Here is an 18770-nt window from a genome sequence, read left to right as displayed (position 1 = left end):
AGCGTTCACCGGGTGCCCCTCACACACCTGCCTCCCTCTTAATCCTGACCCCTGTCCCCAGAGCTGGCAGATGATATTACACATCGGGACACCAAGGCTCAAAGATAAAGGGACTTGCCCGAGGGAGTAGGACTTCTAAATGGCAGCAGCGATTTGAAAACAAAGCCAAAGCTCTTCCTACTGCTCCCTCTGTGAGGTTCCTGCAATCGACCTACCCCAGTAACTCCAAGACTACAGTAAGGCCTCCGCCCACCCCAGGAAGAAGGACAAAGGCGGCCCAGGCAGGGGGTCTTAGAGGGAGCCAGGCCGGGCCTGCCGCTGCCTTCCAGGTAAGTGGACGAAGGCACTGGGTGTGTTGTAACTCGGGCCGCCTTCGCCCTGCACGCTGTCCACTGGGCTTTACAACCACAGTGCACTGATGGAAAGACGAGCTGGCCAGGCTGGCCCGCTGCTGCTTCCTCCCAGGGGCCCCACTCCCACCCTCTGGCCCGTGACGGGCACAGGGAACAGCCAGATGAGTTGAAAACGGGGTGTGGAGGCAGGAGCGTTGTCTTCCTTGCTTTGGGGCCCTGGAAGAGAAGGTGGAGGCGGTGGTACCTGGTACAAAGCATTGAATCCCAGATCTCGTCATCACGGGCCTTTCACCTTCACTTTCAAATCTGGGGGTAACGTCACTTAACTCACAGGGGTGTTGCGACAACTGGGGGGAGAACACAGGAGAAGGGTCAGGAGCTTAACAGTAGCTCAGCAACCCGTGTGAAACCGAGATGGGCACCGAAGCCACGGCACACACAACTCGGGAGGGTGAAGTGACCTATCCACGTGATGTGAGCATCCAAGGTCATGGCCCGGCCTTGAACTTGGGGTTTTTGGTCCAGGTGCACTGCTTGTAGTGAAGTGCTGTGAGAGTTTACACCCACCTACTGCCCACGTGGTCATCTTAAAGCAGCTGCCCTGCTGGTCACTGGGAGTTAGATGGGGATTAACGTCCTAGCCGTGTGGTCTGGGCCAGGAACCGCTCTATGGGCCCGATTTCTTCGCCTATAAAAGTGGGGGAAGGGCAGGGAAACGGAGTGCTCGGTCCTCTTGTTCTGGGAGCGAGCACCTCAGCCATTCTGAGCTCACTTGTCTCATCAGGCCCCAAATGAGGCTTAGGAGAAGATCTGCATCCCAGGGTCAGAATCAGGCATCTCTCTGAGCAAGTGAAGCACTACAGACAGCCTTTTAAACACCCATCAGCCAGATGAAGAAACAGGCTCTGAGAGGCCAAACGACTCTCCTCTCCTGTCACCTGCCTACTCCCCCTGCATAGATGTCTTGGTTTTCACAACTGCTGGGTCAGTTCAGAGCTGAGAGTGGTGTTCTGGACTAAGTTTTAGCTCCCATGGAGTTTTCTTTCCTTCACTCCTCTCGTGGCTCACTCCTGCCCCTGGGACTTGGGGTTCAGAACAGACAGGGCGGCAGATGCCTCTTGCCTTTCATTCTGAGCTGCCTCCTTCCCCCTGAGTGATCATAACCAGCCCCTGCAGATCCGCTCAGGTTCAACAGGGCCTGCTAGATGGTCTACATGGTCCACTCAGCCTGTCACGTAGAAATACGTGACAGGCTGAGCAGGCTTCTTGAAATCTACACTCACCGCTTCTGCTTCCCACCCTCCCACCTCTCAACCCACTTGGGTCTGGCCCCTCCGCTGCACCCCACCCACCTCTGCTCTACTTCCTTCCTGAGCGCCAGCAGATTCCCAGTCACCAAGCCCATGAGCCTTCGTCCAGTCCCACCCTCACCCAAGGCGGAGCTTGCTCGTTCTCTCCGGATGTCCCAGAGTCACTTTAGGCCCGTGTGCCAAGGCTGACTGGCTAGGGGCGCCTTTCTCCTGGCAGGGCACAACTGCTGGGATGAGGATTTCTGCAGAGTCCCTACACTCCGGAACACTGGGACCCTTGGGACTGGAAAAGCCCGGAGCAGGCTGGCCAGTCTGGACTCTGGCCCTTGTTGGCCAGGAATGTGGATCCCAGAAATATGCCTTCTAGCCTGTGAGCGGCAAAGGGATCCCAACTGTGCTCCCGAGTCCCTGTCCTGGCCTCTGCAGAGCATCTGTCCCAGCCGGGCCCCTTGCTAGGCACCTGCCCTGCCTCAGTTCAGCGGAGAAGACGGGGCAGGGCTCACTCACCACCTTCCCTTCTTCATGGCCTGCATCTCAGCCCGCTTCCATCCAAAGGCTGGGTGTAGGGGGTCCTGGAGGGCAGGTCAAGCAAGGAGGGGACCGTCGGGTTGGGGAAGCACTGCTCTTCTTCCTGCTGCAGAGAAGGGGGCGAGGTGGTAAAGGACAGCCGAGGGTCTGGGAGCCTCATCCCTATGGTGCCGCGGTGTGGGAAGACCAGCAGTGAACAGAAAGGAGCTTTCCGAAAGAGGTACCTGGCCATGCCACCACTTCCCCTGAAAGTTCTAGCAGAGCATAACTGGACCTCGGGTACTCTTGACTGCCTTTCTGCTCTTCAGCTATTTCCCCTGCACATTCACATTTTGGGCCTGCAATTCCCTCTCCCATCTCTGCCTGGTGAGATGCTTTTGTCTTTCAAGGTCTTACCACACCCTTACCTCCTCTAAGACTTCCCTAACCCTCAAATACACAGGTCATGTCTCACTTTATTTCTCCAAGACGGGCAATGCTCACGATGAAGGCACAGGCCTCCCAGGGGACAAAGCCTGTGTCTTCTCTCACCCCATGGGCCTGGAGCACATTAGCTGCTCAGTAAGTGTCTGAATGGATGAACGGGGAGGCGCTGCCCAGTGCTCACGTACACCTATTTGTCAGCCCAGAGGGTGGTCTTCTCTGACTGCCCGTGGGAGGGAGGCAAGGGCACATCATGATAAAACTGGTTGTTACAAAGCAATGCTGTTTGTACCAAAATATTTAATGAATATGCCGTTAAAATAAAACCAACAAAAGAAATAGTAATACAATTTTACTGGTTTATATTTCAATTCATAAAGTTGACACACTGAAACTACCCTAGCACAATGTCCACGCACCTAGTTTTAGATGGGCTTACAGCTGTTTTGGTAACTGAACAAGAAAGACACAGAAAGCCGTGGAGGGGATGGTTTTGGGGTCAGGGGTTGCCGCTTGTTACCTCCCTGATCACAGATGACCTCAGCAAGCGTTAATACAGCCAACAGGAAAAGAAATACAAAACAACCCAGGTGTCTTTATGTACAAACCAGTGCCTCTTGTAACCAGCGACCTCCACACTGCACGCAGAGAAGACGACAAAGTCATCTGCGAGACAGCCTGTCAGCATATCACTATATAAATTAAAAGTCTAAAGTTACTTTGTTTAAAAAAAGGTGCCAAAATCTCTATTCCATAGTTTTGAAGCGAGAACTTGCAGCCCATCTGAACAGCGAGGTTTGCACCCAGCCTCACTCCGGGGAGGGCCCAGGCAGGCAGGGACACAGGCCAGAAGGACGGGGGCCTCTTGGCATGTGTGTCCTGCACATCCTCACATTTACACACACACATACACACACACACACACACACACACACCTCAGAGTCTTTCTCACTTGTACAAGCTGTTGTGCAAAAACACTAGAACCTTGAAGTGAGGGAGCCCTTCACAGCTCTCGCGACAGCAGGGTGGAGAGCACAGCCCGACAAACCTTGAGTGAAATTAAGTGCCCAAAATAACCATATAATTAAGTTGTGCAGATCAGTCCTAGTCTGGGATTTAAACACTGTCAATTGGGTGCATTGGGAAAAGATATTTATATATACACACACACACAATACATTAAGCAAAATAAGATTTGTCCACGTTATGATTAATCCAGTCTCGACAGTCGGTCAAGTCACCCACCCCAGCACTGTGGAGTCATTTGGCAGCTAACACTAAAAACAACAGGAACTATGAGAGTTGCATAGAATTGATCAGAAACATGTGAATAATGCCAAACCAAAAACCTGTGCATCGTAGAGTTAGTTTAACAAAACTAGGTGGCTTCACCTACAACCATGAAACCCTCCTATTTAAAACAAAGTGCTTCTCCATGTCTACCTGGAGGACCCTCTGCTGGCACTGGAGCAGATAATTATTTGAGCTACCGATCCCCTGCCCCACCTCCCCCAATATATAATAATATGTGTATCTTTAAAAAAAAGATTAAAGGTTTAGAAAAAAACCAAAGGCCTGAAGGATCCCCAAACTCTGATAATGTCACTCAGCCGCTGGGCTGGGTGAGGAGCTGACCTAGCCGGGAAGAGGCCCGGAGGTCACACGGAGGAGTGACTTTCTGGAACGTCCAGAGCGGCAGGTGAGCCGGCAGGCCTGTTAGTATCAGGAGTGAGGAGGGCCTTACCGCACAGGCTGCCTGCTTCATGAGCTCTGGTCCAACAACCTACCCACATGCTTCTATGGATCTGACTTAGGTACATTCTGGTCCTGGGACATGTCACAGAATCACACATCTGGCCAAAGAAGGCAACAAAAGGTGTCATGTTTTCTGAAGGTGTCTGGAGGCAGCAGCTGCTCTCAGCAAGTCTCTTTCCCTTGAACCCCGGTTGCCGTCTTTATGGAGCTCAGTGTTCGGTTAAACCACGTCTTCTTGGCCGCCTGTACCTCGTTGAGGGCAAGGCCTAAATGGTGCTCCAAGTCCTGGAAGAGGAACGACGTACGTGAGGATGCTGGTCTCCAGTGCTAATGACACTGCCTCCCCAGAGCCGAGCCAAGACAAGAATTCAGTCTATTTCCTCTTGAGAGGCCTCTGGGAATTCCCCCAGTTCTCAAACTGGCACAGAAAGATCTGGAGTGCCTAAAGCTCAGGGAGATTTCCTAGTTAAGACCTCCTCATTTCTTGCCTCGTCTATTTATTAAAATGGCCTCCTACCTGAGCGTCTCCCTCTCCGTCCACCCACTGCATACCAGGAGACAGACCGAATGTTCTACCTAAGAATGCATCATTAATTTCCGGCAAGAGCCTTTCAAGCCTAGACCCCCTAGCAAGACATCCGAGATGCTTCACAATCTGGGCTGAGACTCTTCCAGCTCAGCACCCACTTCCACCCCTACTTCCTGAAGGCCCTTCCAGGCAGGCCCTCTCCTCCCTCTGTGCTGTTGGACACGCCATGCCCTCCACCAGGAAGGCTCACTGTTCTGTCTTTTCTCCAGCGGCACCCTCTGCTCACTCACGGACTACAGCCCAGATACTATCCTTGGTGAGGCCTCTCCTCGCCGCCTTGGACGGTCACGGAGGCCACGTGCTAGCTGTGCAGCCCCAAGAGCGAGAACGGGGCCTGGGCGAAGCAGACGCCCAGGTACCGTGTGTGATACGGAGACCAGGGCTTAAGCTTTAGTCCTGCACTTGGTTCCTTCTGCGAACTGTGCCTGGTGCCTGCCTTGTGCTCAGCATCGGGGCTGATGGAACTAGCCATGCAGTATAAAGATGAACAAAACAAGCCCCAGTTTCTCCATAAGGAAAGGAGGCCCAGATAAATTAGGTAATACGTCCAAAGTCACAAAGCTGGGTAAGTGACGGGAGCGGGGGCATAAAAGCTTGTATTTGTGAAGCCCTCAGGTATCGTGCTGAGCCCTTCCTGTGCATTATCTTTTTTAGTCCTCAAAGCAAACTATCAGAGTGACCCCTCATCACCTCCACTGGCAGATAAGGAACCTGAAGTGTAAGGAGGTTACTAACTAACCCAAGGTCAAAGAGTGTGGTGGTGCAGCTGTGATTTCAAATCATGCATTCTCTGCTCCACCAGAAAGATTCCAAGTTTGATGGATAATTCTCATTATGAGAAAGTCCAGTCGTTAGGACAAGCTAAATGCTAATTAAACATCCACTAGTAAATAACAAGTAATGGGCTTCTTCCCATGAGGATTATAGTAGAAGTTTAAAAGGGAAAAAAACCCAAACCATAAAGATCATTTCTGGGGTTTCTAGCCCACACCAGCGAAATCCTGCCCCCATGCAGGTCTGGGTCCCGCCGCACCAGGGGCAGAGGGCTGGCCGGGGGCGCAGAGACTGCAGCTGTTACCTGGATCTTACACTCAGCTTCCACCAGCTGCAGTTTGGTTTGTGCCAGTTCCAGTTCCATCTCTCTCAGCTGGTTCTTGAGTGTTTCCTTCTCCTCATCTGTGTCCTCATCCAAAACTTCCTTAGCTGAGCTGATGCCCTTTATGCGCCCTTCTTTGTTGAAAAATTCCCGGCAGCGCTCACAGTCATCCACTTTTTGCTGAAATTGAATGTCAGATGTGAAGAGACAAAGAAGACATGAAGGTGTGAGCATCTCCTTTCTGGGGAGCCAAGAGATGGCTTCTCCGCTGAGCACTACAGCTTCTGAAAAACTATGTTCTCTCTGTCAACTGGCAGATGACCTACTGGAAAAGTCACCTGGTGTTATACACCAAAAGCAACACAAATATTCTTATGTCTTGATCCAGTCATCTCACTTCTAGGAACCTTGGCTAAAAAAATGAAAAAGCAGTGACTAGATAAAGATTTACATACAAGGAATTTCACTGCAGAATTAGAGACACAAAAAAGGGGTGGGGAGATAAACTATCCAGCTACTGGGAAAAATTAAATAGGATGTGCTATATTTATACAAGGAAGTACACAGCCTCAGAAAAGTTTTTGAGGAATTTTTCGTAACATGGTAAAAATGTTTAAGTGCTGGGTAAACTAGGACACAAAAATGTCTTTAAATTATAGTTACAAGGATATACCACATTTCATGAAAATAAGATGGCAATGACTGTAAGAAACATCATTTCGTTGTCCTCTAAGAAAATATTCTGCCAATTAAACCACAAAAAGCCATTAGTTATAAAATATGTCGCAATTTCAGATGTAAATGTGAAAAAAATGCCTATCTTAGAGTGAATGAAATTTTGTATGTTAGAACAAAGACTGAAAGAATACATGCCAAAGTGTTAATGATGATGTTGTCTGTGAGTAATAAGATTATAAGGGGATTTTTTTCCTCCTTTACTCTTATTTTCCAAATTTTCTGCAATGAACATTATTATTAGTTTTAGCATCAGAAAATAAATTTTGTTTAAAAAATAGGTACTGCTGGTTAAACACTACTTATGATGGAGGCCAGGTATCATCTTGCTCCAGGTAAAATGCTGGTTTGTGCAGACATGGCCATGGACTCCCCTACGTTTCTGTCCACTGAGTTGTAAACATGTTAGTAAAGTATCTTTCAGTAAATTACTCATCTCAGTAAAATTTGACAAGTATTCTAATAATAAAGAAAGAAAGCACCAAGTTACAAAAACCCTCAAATTCGCAAGAAAACATTAAAAACTCAGGTTCTCATTGTATCTGGGCCCATTACAGCAAGAGGAATTGAGCTCAGAAGGGGAGTGTCCCCCTGCTACAGAACCATGTGGGGAGTGACCTGGCCTCTGCACCCCACCCTCGAGCACAGCCTGTCACCTGCAGGACTCTTCCACCTCAGCAGGGTGCTGCAGTAATCACAGACAACACCTGAAGTCCTGGGGCTCTTGTGTTTTGTTTTGTCTTTTTACAAGTGAAGTTAGCCGGAGGAGGACGTTATACAAATTTGTAAGGAAGAGGGACACTTGTATTTTGAGATCTAATGCCAGAGCTCTTCTGGTTTTATCTGTATCCCCTGCCTAGAGGAAAGAGGCAGAATATCAGTTGTCAGTTGTAGAACCAGGTCCTGACAGCCACCTTGTCAGGTACTCATCAGCTTCCCTCAGTTTTGGAATCAAAGCAGAATACCCGGGGACTTCCCTGGTGGCGCAGTGGTTAAGAATCCGCCTGCCAACGCAGGGGACACGGGTTCGAGCCCTGGTGCGGGAAGATCCCACATGCCGTGGAGCAACTAAACCCGTGCGCCCCAACTACTGAGGCTGCACGCCCCAACTACTGAGGCTGCACGCCACAACTGCTGAAGCCCGCGCGCCCGGAGCCTGCGCTCGGCAGCAAGAGACGCCACCGCAACGAGAAGCCCGTGCACCACGACGAAGAGTAGCCCCCGCCCGCCGCAACTAGAGAAAGCCCACACACAGCAACGAAGACCCAACGCAGCCCAAAATAAAATAAATAAATAAATAAATTTATTTAAAAAAAAAAAAGATAGTATTGTTATTAATAGTGGTAGGTTATCTAAAAAAAAAAAAAAAAGCAGAATACCCCCTCCCAAAATCTTTTGTGCTGAATATAGCCATAAAATGAACTAGGTGGTATAAAATCTCTTTGATAAAGGAAGACTTACCCGAATTTTTTCAATTTCCACTTTATTAGCAGTCTGCTGCTTCTCTAATCTTTCACTCAACTGAGAACAAATCTGAAGAAAAAAACACAATATAAAATGACAATCTCTTTGGCAATGTCATAATTTGCACAACTTGGGCTCGGGGTGAATTCTACAGTGGAAGCTGGACTACACGAGCGGAATTAGGACAGCACTGAGCAGGAGGGGCTGTGAGATGACAGGTGAGCAGAGGGGCCTGTGGCTCTCCCACCTCCGCATCCACCGGCCTAGGACCTGCAGGGACCTCTCAGTGCCACGCTCGATGGCCAACGTTTACAGACACTGCCAGACTCAGGAGCCAGCACGAGATCCCAGTACAGAAAGAAACAAGACCAATTCAGTTATGTTCTCAAAATGCAACCAGCTGGGGAGAGAAGTGGTTCTACATCATGAGTCTGAAGTGCTCCCAAGAACTAGGGGGCTTTCATGTATTAAGTGCCTGCTTATGTGAGGGAACTATGCCAGGTGCTCCACAAAGATAATCTCATGGACTCCTCACAACAGTTCTCCGGGTGAGCGATGATTTCCCTTATTTTACAGTTGAAAAGCAGTGCGGTAACTTGTCCAGTGAAGCAAAGGGACTCGTCAGTGCAAGTCGCCGAGCAGGGACGCGTGTGGGTGTGGAGAAGACATCTTGTGCAGGCAAGCAGGGCTTCCAGAGAACATGGCCCAATTCCAGGGTGCACGGACCCACCTGCTTGTAGTCACCGATGATAGAACTGTTTTTTTTAATCTCAGATTCTGCCTTGTCGAGTTCCCGACGGCACATTTCTTTTAACTGCGTACATTAAGAAAAGCGAAAGTGAATGTTAAGGGAAATACAAGCGAAGCTCTGGCACTACGTGCTTAGCGCTGGGCTTTCCCCAAAGTGCCTGACCTACTGGAGGTAACTCTCCTCCCTTCTTCCTCACTCTCAGCAGTACTAACCCTACTCTTGATGCTAGGAGAGAACAGTCAAAACTTCTGAACTTTCAGCTTGGGGCTTTTGCTGAAGTTCCTCCCTGTCAGTGCAGCCCAACCTGGGATCCTGAGCTGAGGAGGTAACACAAAGCAAATGCAGAGGAAGAGCTAACGGGAGGACTGCCGCTCTTTCAGTGCCTCATGGATTATGTGGGAGGCGCCCCGCCATCTCTCACCTCAGGCAGCCTGACTGAGACGAGAGGGTGGGTGGTGAAGGAGAGCCAGCCTGCTCTGGGGCACGGAGCACCCAAAGCTCTTCTTATGGCTGTGAGTCTGCGCCCAGGGGCTGTGCTCAGGACAAGCCTTCCAGAGTTTGCTCTGTGGGGGAGATGTCGGTGGACAGGCAGGGGAAGAGCCAGACATTATGTAATGTCTGCCTTCCTTTTGCAGAAATGCTAACCCTCGTGTCACACTCAGATGCTGACACACAGGAATTTCTCCTGCCCCAGTGAAGGATGGGCTTTGCCCCACTGTCTCCTCCTACATTTTAATTATTAAGAACCATTATGCTTTTCACAGTAAATACAAAAGGCCTTTGGAGAGAAACTGAAGCCAGCTGTCTCTGGGCTCTCCAGTGCCAACAGGAAGCCACCAGTGAACTCCCAGCTCTCAAGCATTTGCAAGACACAGAGGAATGTGGGAGGGGCAAAGCTCCCCTTACCTGAGCAGACTCTTCTTCCAGCCGTCTCTTCTCTTCCTCTGCATCAATCAATTTCTGTTTGGTCATAAGCAGCTCCTTATTCAGTGCATCTGCCTTTTCCTCAGCCTGAAACATTTAAGGGGTGCTTTTACAGAACAAGAAATGAGAACTGAAAGGGATTTGAATTACCCTGAACAATCCAATTTTAAGATGATGAGGAAACTGTGATCCAGAGAGGGGATGTGATATGCCCAAGGTCACGCTGAGACTACACTCATGCACAAGTGTCCGGCCCTGTCTCCTGCCCAGAGGCAGTGCAGGGCAGTAGCTAGGAGCTCGCCTTTGTCAGACAGCCTGGTCTTGACTCCCATCACTCCCTGACTGTGTGCCACTTGGACAAGTCATTGAGAACCTCTCTGAGCTTCACGATCTTCACCTGAGAGATAAGGCGTGGAATGGACTCAGCACAGTACCTAGCATATAGTAAACACTCAATAAAAGGTAGGTGTCATTATCATTAATAGTAATAATAAATTCTGGTTTTCTTCTTCCAAACTCTCAGTATTTGCTCTGCTTCATCAAGTAAGTTCTGCATTTTGCTCTCACTGTCACCTGACAAAGGAAGGCACCCCTTTCCTAGCACTCTCCTTTTATTATCTGAAATGGCCATCTTCCACCCCAGTTTTTTTCTAAAGCATGCAAAGGTCTGGTGGGCAGATCTTTGGGTCCAAGTGAAAATGATACACCTGTACCTGACAAATACAGTCCCTGACACTGGAGAGTCCAAGGATAACTGAAGAATGAGAGACTGTAGCATGTTAGAAGGCAGTCAAGGAAAGGAGGTGGAAGCTCCTAGTTACAGAGCGCTAGATATAGAGGGTCTTTGCCAGCTCCTTATATCCAACCTCCTTTGACAATGGATGGTGGTTTCCCTGAAATTAAAGAGCATTTCTGATGTCACCTAGCTAAAGTAGTATAGCTGAGTCCCCCTGCTTTCTACTACACCACATCTTCTGACGTACTTTCTTTGGGAGGCATAGGTTCCAGGGGGCTGGGGCCTTAAATGGAGAACTGAGAATGGCATGATATGCAACTCAAAAGGCCATTAGTTACTGGCAAACTGCATATGCATGCAATTAAATGGGGTCCTGGAGTTAAGGCCTGTCCTTTCTGGTGAGTGGCTTATAATCACCTCTAGTTCAAACCCCAGTAGCAATCAAAATGGAAATAAGAATCAAACAAAAGAGGAAATAACAAATAAGAAGAATAAAGTCCTGTCAAAGATTCTGTTTTACTTTAATCAGCAGAACATCCTGTTAACTCTCCCTTCTCTCCCCTGGACCCAGTTAACATCTTCTGAACAGTACTTTGGAACCTGTAGCACATACTTATATTCTCTGTTACTCACCATCACTCCCATGGTAGATAAGACTGATTCTAAGACGTACGGGACAGCCAGGTCATGAACTCAAGAGTCTTCCTTGCCCATCCTGACTCCCCAGTTTAGAAAAAATTTAGATGGGGAAGTGATTTCCACAAGCTTGCACAATGCGTGTAGCAGAGCTGGAATCCGAAACCAGGTCTCTCAACATTAAGCCCAGCATTTGTGCCATCACTCCAAGAGCTGACTCCCAAGGCTGTGTCAATAGGAAGGTGCACAGAGGCCACTGGACTGACCAACCAGGGTCCTCTTATGGCACCACACTTGCTGCACAGTCATTCTACTTACGTAAGCACATAAGGAGAGAACATCTGGCGATAAACACAAATCCAGACTTCCGCTTCTGGTCATGAAGGACTAACCAGGACCAGATTTACCCTCCCACTGTAAACAAAACACTGGACGAAATACATAAAACTACTGTTTGCTGACACTAAAAACAAATGCAGAACTGTGGTTCCTGGGAGAAAGGAAACAAGCAAGGTCCTACTACCATTCTGGCTTTCTGCCTAGAGGCACTTCTGGACCAAGGAGCAGGGTGAGGGGTTCCAAACAGAGTATGCCTCAAAGGGTTAAGGAGGCAGAGGTAGGGGGTCAGAGATGCTGAGGTGGCTGGAACCTGTTGGGTAGAGCTCTGGAGATCAGAGAGCTCCAGAACTGCTAATAAGGCTGTAAAGGAGATAGAATGAAATCATGAAAATACCCAGTTAAACCAAAGAAGGCAGAAAAGGGGAAAAAAGAACGAAAAAGCAAATACAACAAATGGAGAACAAACAGCAAGGTGGTAGAGTTAAATATACCATATAAATAATTACATTAACTGTAACTGGTCTAACCATTCCAATTAAAAGAAGGAGATTATCAGACTAAATTTCAAAAAGCAAGATCCAACTATATGCTGGCTACAAAACCCCATTTTAAATATAAAGACACAGATATGTTAAAAGTAAAAGTATGGAAAAGGATATACCATGAAATACCATGAAAGTCGGAATGGCTATATTAACATCAGACGAAGTAGATCCCAGAACAAAGAGTATTAACCAGGGACAAAGAGGGACATTTCATAACAATAAAAGAGTCACTCCATTAAGAAGGCAGTAAATCTGAAATGCATTCATAAATTCAAATTACAGGAAACAAAAACTGACATAACTGAAAGGAGAAATAGGTAAGTGCACAGAGTTACAGATTTCCTCACTGTTCTCTCAGTAAGTGATAGAACAAATAAAGAGAAAGGCAGTAAATCCGTGGAAATCAATCAACTTGACAGAAGTGACATGACAGAACACCCCACCGACAACAACAGGACACACATACTCTCTGAGAGCATGTGGCACATTCACCCATCAGGCAATATGGAAGGCCCTAAAATAAGCATAAGTATGTTTTAAAAGCACTAAAATCAGAAAAAATATGTACCCTGATGACAACTGAATTAAATCAGAAATCAACAACAGAAAAATTTCGGGGACAAATCCCTAATAGTTAAAAATTAAACAACACACTACTAATTAACTCAGAGATCAAAGAAGCAATCACAAGAAGTGAATGAAAATAAAAACAAGACACATCAGAATGTGTGAGATGTAGCTGAAACAGGGCTTCAGGGAGATTTATAACTTTAAATGCTTATTTTAGAAAAGACGAAAGGTCCAAATCAATGACTAAGCTTCTTCTTTAAGTAGCTAGAAAAAGAGCAAATTAAACCAAAAGAAATGTAGAAGGAGATAATAAAAAAGCAGAAATCAATAAAAGAAAAAGAAAAAAAAATCAACAAAACCAAAAGCTTGGTTTTAAAGAGATCAACACAATTGATAAACTTCTAGTTAGTAGACTGATTATGAAAAAAGGGAAAAGACACAAATTACCCATATCAGTAATGAAAGAGAGAAGACTTCAACAGATCCATCCTATAAACATTAAAAGAAAAAGGGAATATCAACGACTTTGTGCCTATATATCTGACAACTAAGATGAAATGGATAAATCACTTGAAAGGCGCAAAGTATAAAAATGTACACATGAAGAATTAGAAAATTTGAATAGCTTCATATCTGAAATCATAATTAAATAATTTCCTGCTGGACTTCCCTGGTGGCGCAGTGGTTAAGAATCCGCCTGCCAATCAGGGGACATGGCTTTGATCCCTGGTCTGGGAAGATCCCACATGCTGCGGAGCAACTAAGCCCGTGCGCCACAACTATTGAAGCCCGTGCCTAGAGCCCGTGCTCCCCAACAAGAGAAGCCACCGCAATGAGAAGCCTGTGCACCGCAATGAAGAGTAGCCCCCGCTCGCCGCAACTAGAGAAAGCCTGCGCACAGCAACGAAGACCCAACGCAGCAAGAAAAAAAAAAAAAAAATTTTTTTTTTTCTTGCTAAGAAAACTCCAGGTCCACGTGGTTTCACTAGGGAATTAAAGATTTAATCAAGGAACAATCCCACAAAAAGTCCTTAAAAAATAGGACTTAAAAAATTCCCAGTTCATTTTAGAAGCCTAGCATTCCCGATACCAAAACCAGACAAAAACATTAAAGAAACTCCAGACAAATATTCCTTAGCAACACAAAAATCTTTAATACAAATAAAAATCTTAAAAAAAAAAGGAACCCCACGTTTCCTAGGAATGCAATGTTTGTGTACACTGAAAAATCAGTTTGTGTACACTGAAAAATCAGTTTGTCTACACTTCACTGTACTAACAGAATTAGGAAAAATAGCAAATAATCACCTCAACAGATGCAGGAAGAGCATTTGACCAAATTCAACACCCATTCATGACAACTCTCAGCAAATAGGAAGAAAGGAGAACTTCCTCAACCTGATCTATGGAAAACCTACAGCTAACATCTGGAACAAGGTGATGAGGTCCACTCTCACCATCCAATATTGTTCCGAAGGTCCCAGTCAGTGTAGGAAGGCAAGGGAAAAAAGGCAGAATGACTTGAAAAGAAGTAAAACTGTCTTTATTCAGAGATGATATGATTGTGTATGTGGAAAATCCTAAAAAATAAACAAAAAAGCTACAAGAATAGTAAGTGATTTAGCAAGGTCACAGGATACAAGGTCATGTTATCAATTGTATTTCTAGAGACTAGCAATAAATAATTGGAAAATGCAATTAAGAAAAAATTACCCTTGGGACTTCCCTGGTGGCGCAGTGGTTAAGAATCTACCTGCCAATTCAAGGGACACGGGTTCGATCCCTGGTCTGGGAAGATCCCACATGCCACGGAGCAACTAAGCCCGTGCGCCACAACTACTGAGCCTGCGCTCTAAAGCCTGCGAGCCACAACTACTGGGCCCGCGTGCCACAACTACTGAAGCACATGCACCTAGAGCCCGTGATCCGCAACAATGAGAAGCCTGCGCACCGCAGTGAAGAACACCCCACGCTCGCCGCAACTAGAAGAAAGCCCACACGCAGCAACGAAGACCCAACGACACAGCCAAAAATAAATAAATTAAATAAATTTATTTTAAAAAAAGAAAGAAAAAATTACCCTTAATAACAGATTAAAATATGTGCATATCTTGTAAAGTGAAAACTAAGAAAACTATGCTGAAATTGAAAAAGACTTAAATAAATGAAAATTGTAACATATTCATGGATTGGAAGGTTCAATCACTGCTCAGATGTTAACACTCCCCAAGCTAATTTATAGATTCAATACAACCCCACTCAAAATCCCAGAAGGCTTTTATTCCTAGAAGTTGACAAACTGATTCTAGTATTTATATAGAAATGCAAATTACTTACAATAGCCAAATTATTTTTTAAAAAGAACAACAAAATTGGAGGACTCACATGACCTGAGTAATTATGACAGTGTGGTACTGGCGTTAACGATAGACGTATAGATCAATGGAGCAGATATAGAATCAAGGAGACTCATACATACAGGTCAATTGATTTTTGATAAAGAGACCAAAGTAATTCAGTGGGGAAAGTTTAGCAACCTGCTCAAGTTCAGAGAACTAGAATGCAGTGGAGCCAGAATTCAAATCCCAGCAGTTGGGCTCCTGAGTCTGTTTCCATCACTCTCACATTACACTGTCTCAGTGTAGAGAGCAACCATGCCAGAGAGGACTCAGGTGGGGTCCTCTCAGCCCTGTGCCAGGTGCCTTCCATAGGTTCCCTCTCAGCCTTTAGCACCAATGCCTTAATGTCAGGTCCAGGCATTACTCCCATTTCATAGAGGAGAAAGCTTGGATGGAGTCACCTAGGGACTCAGTAGCTGACCGGGGATCTCTCCATAGCTGCTTTGTGACAAGTAACAGAAATGACAGGTGAGGAATAACAAAAGGGATAATAAAATCAGTTGGAAATACAAAGAGGGTTCTGGAAATCCTATAAGCCACATATGAGAGCTTTTCTCTGGGATGCAGAAAGGGAAGAGTGAAAGGGCATGATGAAGTTCTTTCAGAAATCTAAGTCCCTGAAGCCAAAACACGCTGAGAGGACCCCACAGCCCTCACTTCAGAACCTAACTGATTTTCCATGATGATTCAAAAGATACGAGAGAGGACTAACTTGGAAAGGGACTCAACGTTTAGTGTGAAAAGGTCTGTTTTCTCAGCACTGTCGATGGCTGGACGATGGGACCCCAGTTTGCTATTCCTGAGCCCTAGTGCAACAGGGTTCCTGCTCCTCTGAGCCAAGTTCAGAGTGGCAGGACAGCTGGATTGCAGTCTAAGGGCTCTGCCACTAACAGTGTGGCTGTGTAAGACATTTAACCTCTTTTGGCCTCATCAGTGAAATGGGGATCGTAACTGTATCCTTTACACAAGGGTTGTTTGGAGGATTTGACAGTAAGTACAAAGCATGTGGAGCAGTGTCTAGAACTCTGTCAGTGCTTAAGAAATGTTCTGTTAGGTGTCAGTATATTTTTGATGTAGTTATGACATCAAACCATAGCTTCTTGTTCCATATGTATTTTGGAGACAGTGTGGCATTACAGAAAAAGCCTGGGTATTTCAATTAGATGCACCTGGGTTACATTCCTGGCTCTGCTTCTTCCTGGGTGCCTTCCTCTCTGAGTCTCAAGTTTCTTTATTGTTAAAAAATCCTTATCCATAAATGGGGCTCATGTTACAAGGCTGAGGTAAGGATAAGAGATATTAGAGTTTAACAAAGTGCTTCTCATTGTGCCTGTCACATACAGCATCGTAGAGTAAATGGGAATTCATCTTATTTTTACTATTTCTCACTTCTGATATCAGGAATGTAACCTAGCTCTTTGACTACTATGCCAGGCAAAGACAACTTAAAAAAAGGCTTACCCTCTTTAGAGGCAGGCTTCAAGAACCTAAGAAGTGTATTTTCCACCCTAAACTAGTAGAGCATCAATGTTACTTCTGGTCCCATCAGACTGGCAAATGCAACAGCTCAAACTAAAAATCTGCCTGGAATTTTATCTTAAGTTGCCTCTTAATATAATTTCATTGTAGAATACAAAGCTCTAGTACAGGACCCATTTTCTTTTCTTTTTCACTTCCTTTCTGCATGACCTACAGCTGCTAGAAGAGCCATCACAGGTGCACACTGTGATTTTTGCTTCAGCAATTACCCTGCTCAGTGTACACCCACCTCCCTCGCTCACTTGGCAGAAATGCCTGAACAGTGAGGGAATGATTCTCGTAGTGTTTCTACAAAGAAGATCAGAGGGTATGCTGGGAACCTGCACCACAGGGAGGAAACTCCAACCTAAGGAGACTGTGGTAAACCAAAAAGCAGCGGGATCTCCAGGTTCTGGTTACTGAGGGCTAATGGCCTTGCAACACCCTCCCTGGAAAAACTGGAAAAAGGAGTCTTCCCAGTTACCTGCAGCTATTTATAGCTGACAATCAGACAAACAGAGGGAAACAACACTGCCTGTACCTAATTCCTGTGCTTTTCATACACACCAAATCATGTAATTCTCACTATACTCTCGGACACAGCTATTACTCCACCTCCCCACACTTCACTCTGCTTGAAAGTAGAGTAGCTGATGGTAGAATCCAGATCTGTTCAAAATTTTACTCCATTATTCTATTTCTAAAGAGAAGTAATAAGAACCAGTAGATACTGCCATCTCTCTTTCTCTTCATCTGCCATGTGACTCACTTGGAAAATCTAATGAAAGCAAAGACTGTCAGAGAAATACAGTAGTACACAATATTTTCATACATGTTTGGTGGATGTCAAGGACCTTGTGAAGTTCACATATCCTAAGGGGTTCAATATATTATGTTAAGTCCCCTGTAAACCCTCAATAGCCTAAGCCTATCTCTAGAGCCTCAGGAAAATCAACAAGCAGAAAAGTAATCTTAGGAGCCTGAAGGGAAACGTAAGTCAGGTGCTGCCAAACTTTGTCCAGGCGCCAAAGCCAGCCTGCCACCTATTCTCGTAAATAAAGTTTTACTGGAACACAGCCATGTGCATTCGTTTATTTATTGTGTAGGTACCAATGGCAGAGTTACATAGTTGCAACAGAGACCATGTGGCCCACAAAGCCTAAAATATTTACTATCTATCCCTTTACAAAAAACGTTCGCCAACCTCTGACCTAAACCATGAATGAGAGAGTGCACTATGGGAAGCCTGTAGTATAGAAAATGGACAAACGCCCTGCCAGGAATGCCATCATCTCAAACTTTTTAAGATTAGGAGAAGCAAAGAAAAACAGAGTATCTGCCAACAGAAATTCCTGATGAAATTGCAGGCTGCGGAGGCACTGAGCTTTATTACAACTGGCAATGCTTATCCAACAGGCGCATGATGTGCAGGATGACGAAATCTGTTCTTGTCTTAGGGGTAAGTTAAGGAAATTATAGTGATTAAATGCTACTGCCAATTGTAATAACATAAGAATAGCCAGAAACGCCTCTCAATCAATGTCTGGAAAGGCGTTCAGGGTTTGCGTATATAATGAGAGAAGAATGTGGTAAGGAGGGCTTAATGAGATCATCGATGATCCCTGAAGGAAAGGAGGGAATAGTACTGACAAGAGCAAGTTGGATCATAAGAGGGAAACACTAACTAGAACAACAAACACTAAAATTCCAGGATTTCACTTGATTAAGGGAGAAGTGTTTCAATATAATCATCCCTTCAGACAAGTTAGACTTACGTTATCCAGGTCCTTTCGCAGTGCAATCTTACTGGTCACCAGCTCATGGGCTAAGTCATCATTTTCCTGTTCCAACCTCATGTTAGCTTCCTGTAGACGCCTATTCTCCCGCTGATGGGTAAAGAGAAACCAGTTACAGACATAAAAATCAGATGGAAATGACACCTTCTCAGGTTAACCCTCAAAACGAATTGCCGAGTCCTATGGGAATCACGGGAGATGTGGCTGGTCCTAATGTGCTGCCAGTCAACAACTGCTTACTTTCTATCTCCAAAGAGAAATACTTAAATTCAAGTGACTGTCAAGCAGCTACTTCTTCTTAAC

The 18770-nt window shown here is 45.8% G+C and overlaps 1 protein-coding gene across 7 annotated transcripts in view; it reads right to left on the bottom strand.

Annotated features, from left to right (window-relative positions):
* Positions 1-2959: 2959 nt before the first annotated feature.
* Positions 2960-18770, bottom strand: part of RABGAP1 (RAB GTPase activating protein 1) — a 158251-nt gene continuing 142440 nt past the window's right edge. For all 7 annotated transcript variants that reach the window (XM_082403258.1, XM_082403257.1, XM_082403260.1 and 4 more), the window contains 6 exons: positions 18447-18557; positions 9911-10015; positions 8984-9067; positions 8251-8322; positions 6037-6234; positions 2960-4654 (listed from right to left, as the gene is read on the bottom strand). In XM_082403258.1, the coding sequence (XP_082259384.1) occupies positions 4532-4654; positions 6037-6234; positions 8251-8322; positions 8984-9067; positions 9911-10015; positions 18447-18557 (693 nt within the window). In that variant the 3' untranslated portion in view covers positions 2960-4531. The remainder of the gene's footprint in view (positions 4655-6036; positions 6235-8250; positions 8323-8983; positions 9068-9910; positions 10016-18446; positions 18558-18770) is intronic.

Source organism: Balaenoptera borealis (assembly GCF_965194805.1).
Source record: "Balaenoptera borealis genome assembly, chromosome: 8".
Classification (NCBI taxonomy): Eukaryota; Metazoa; Chordata; class Mammalia; order Artiodactyla; family Balaenopteridae; genus Balaenoptera; species Balaenoptera borealis.
The sequence above is the reverse complement of the archived record's forward strand: the minus strand, read 5'-3'. Positions and strand labels throughout refer to the sequence as shown.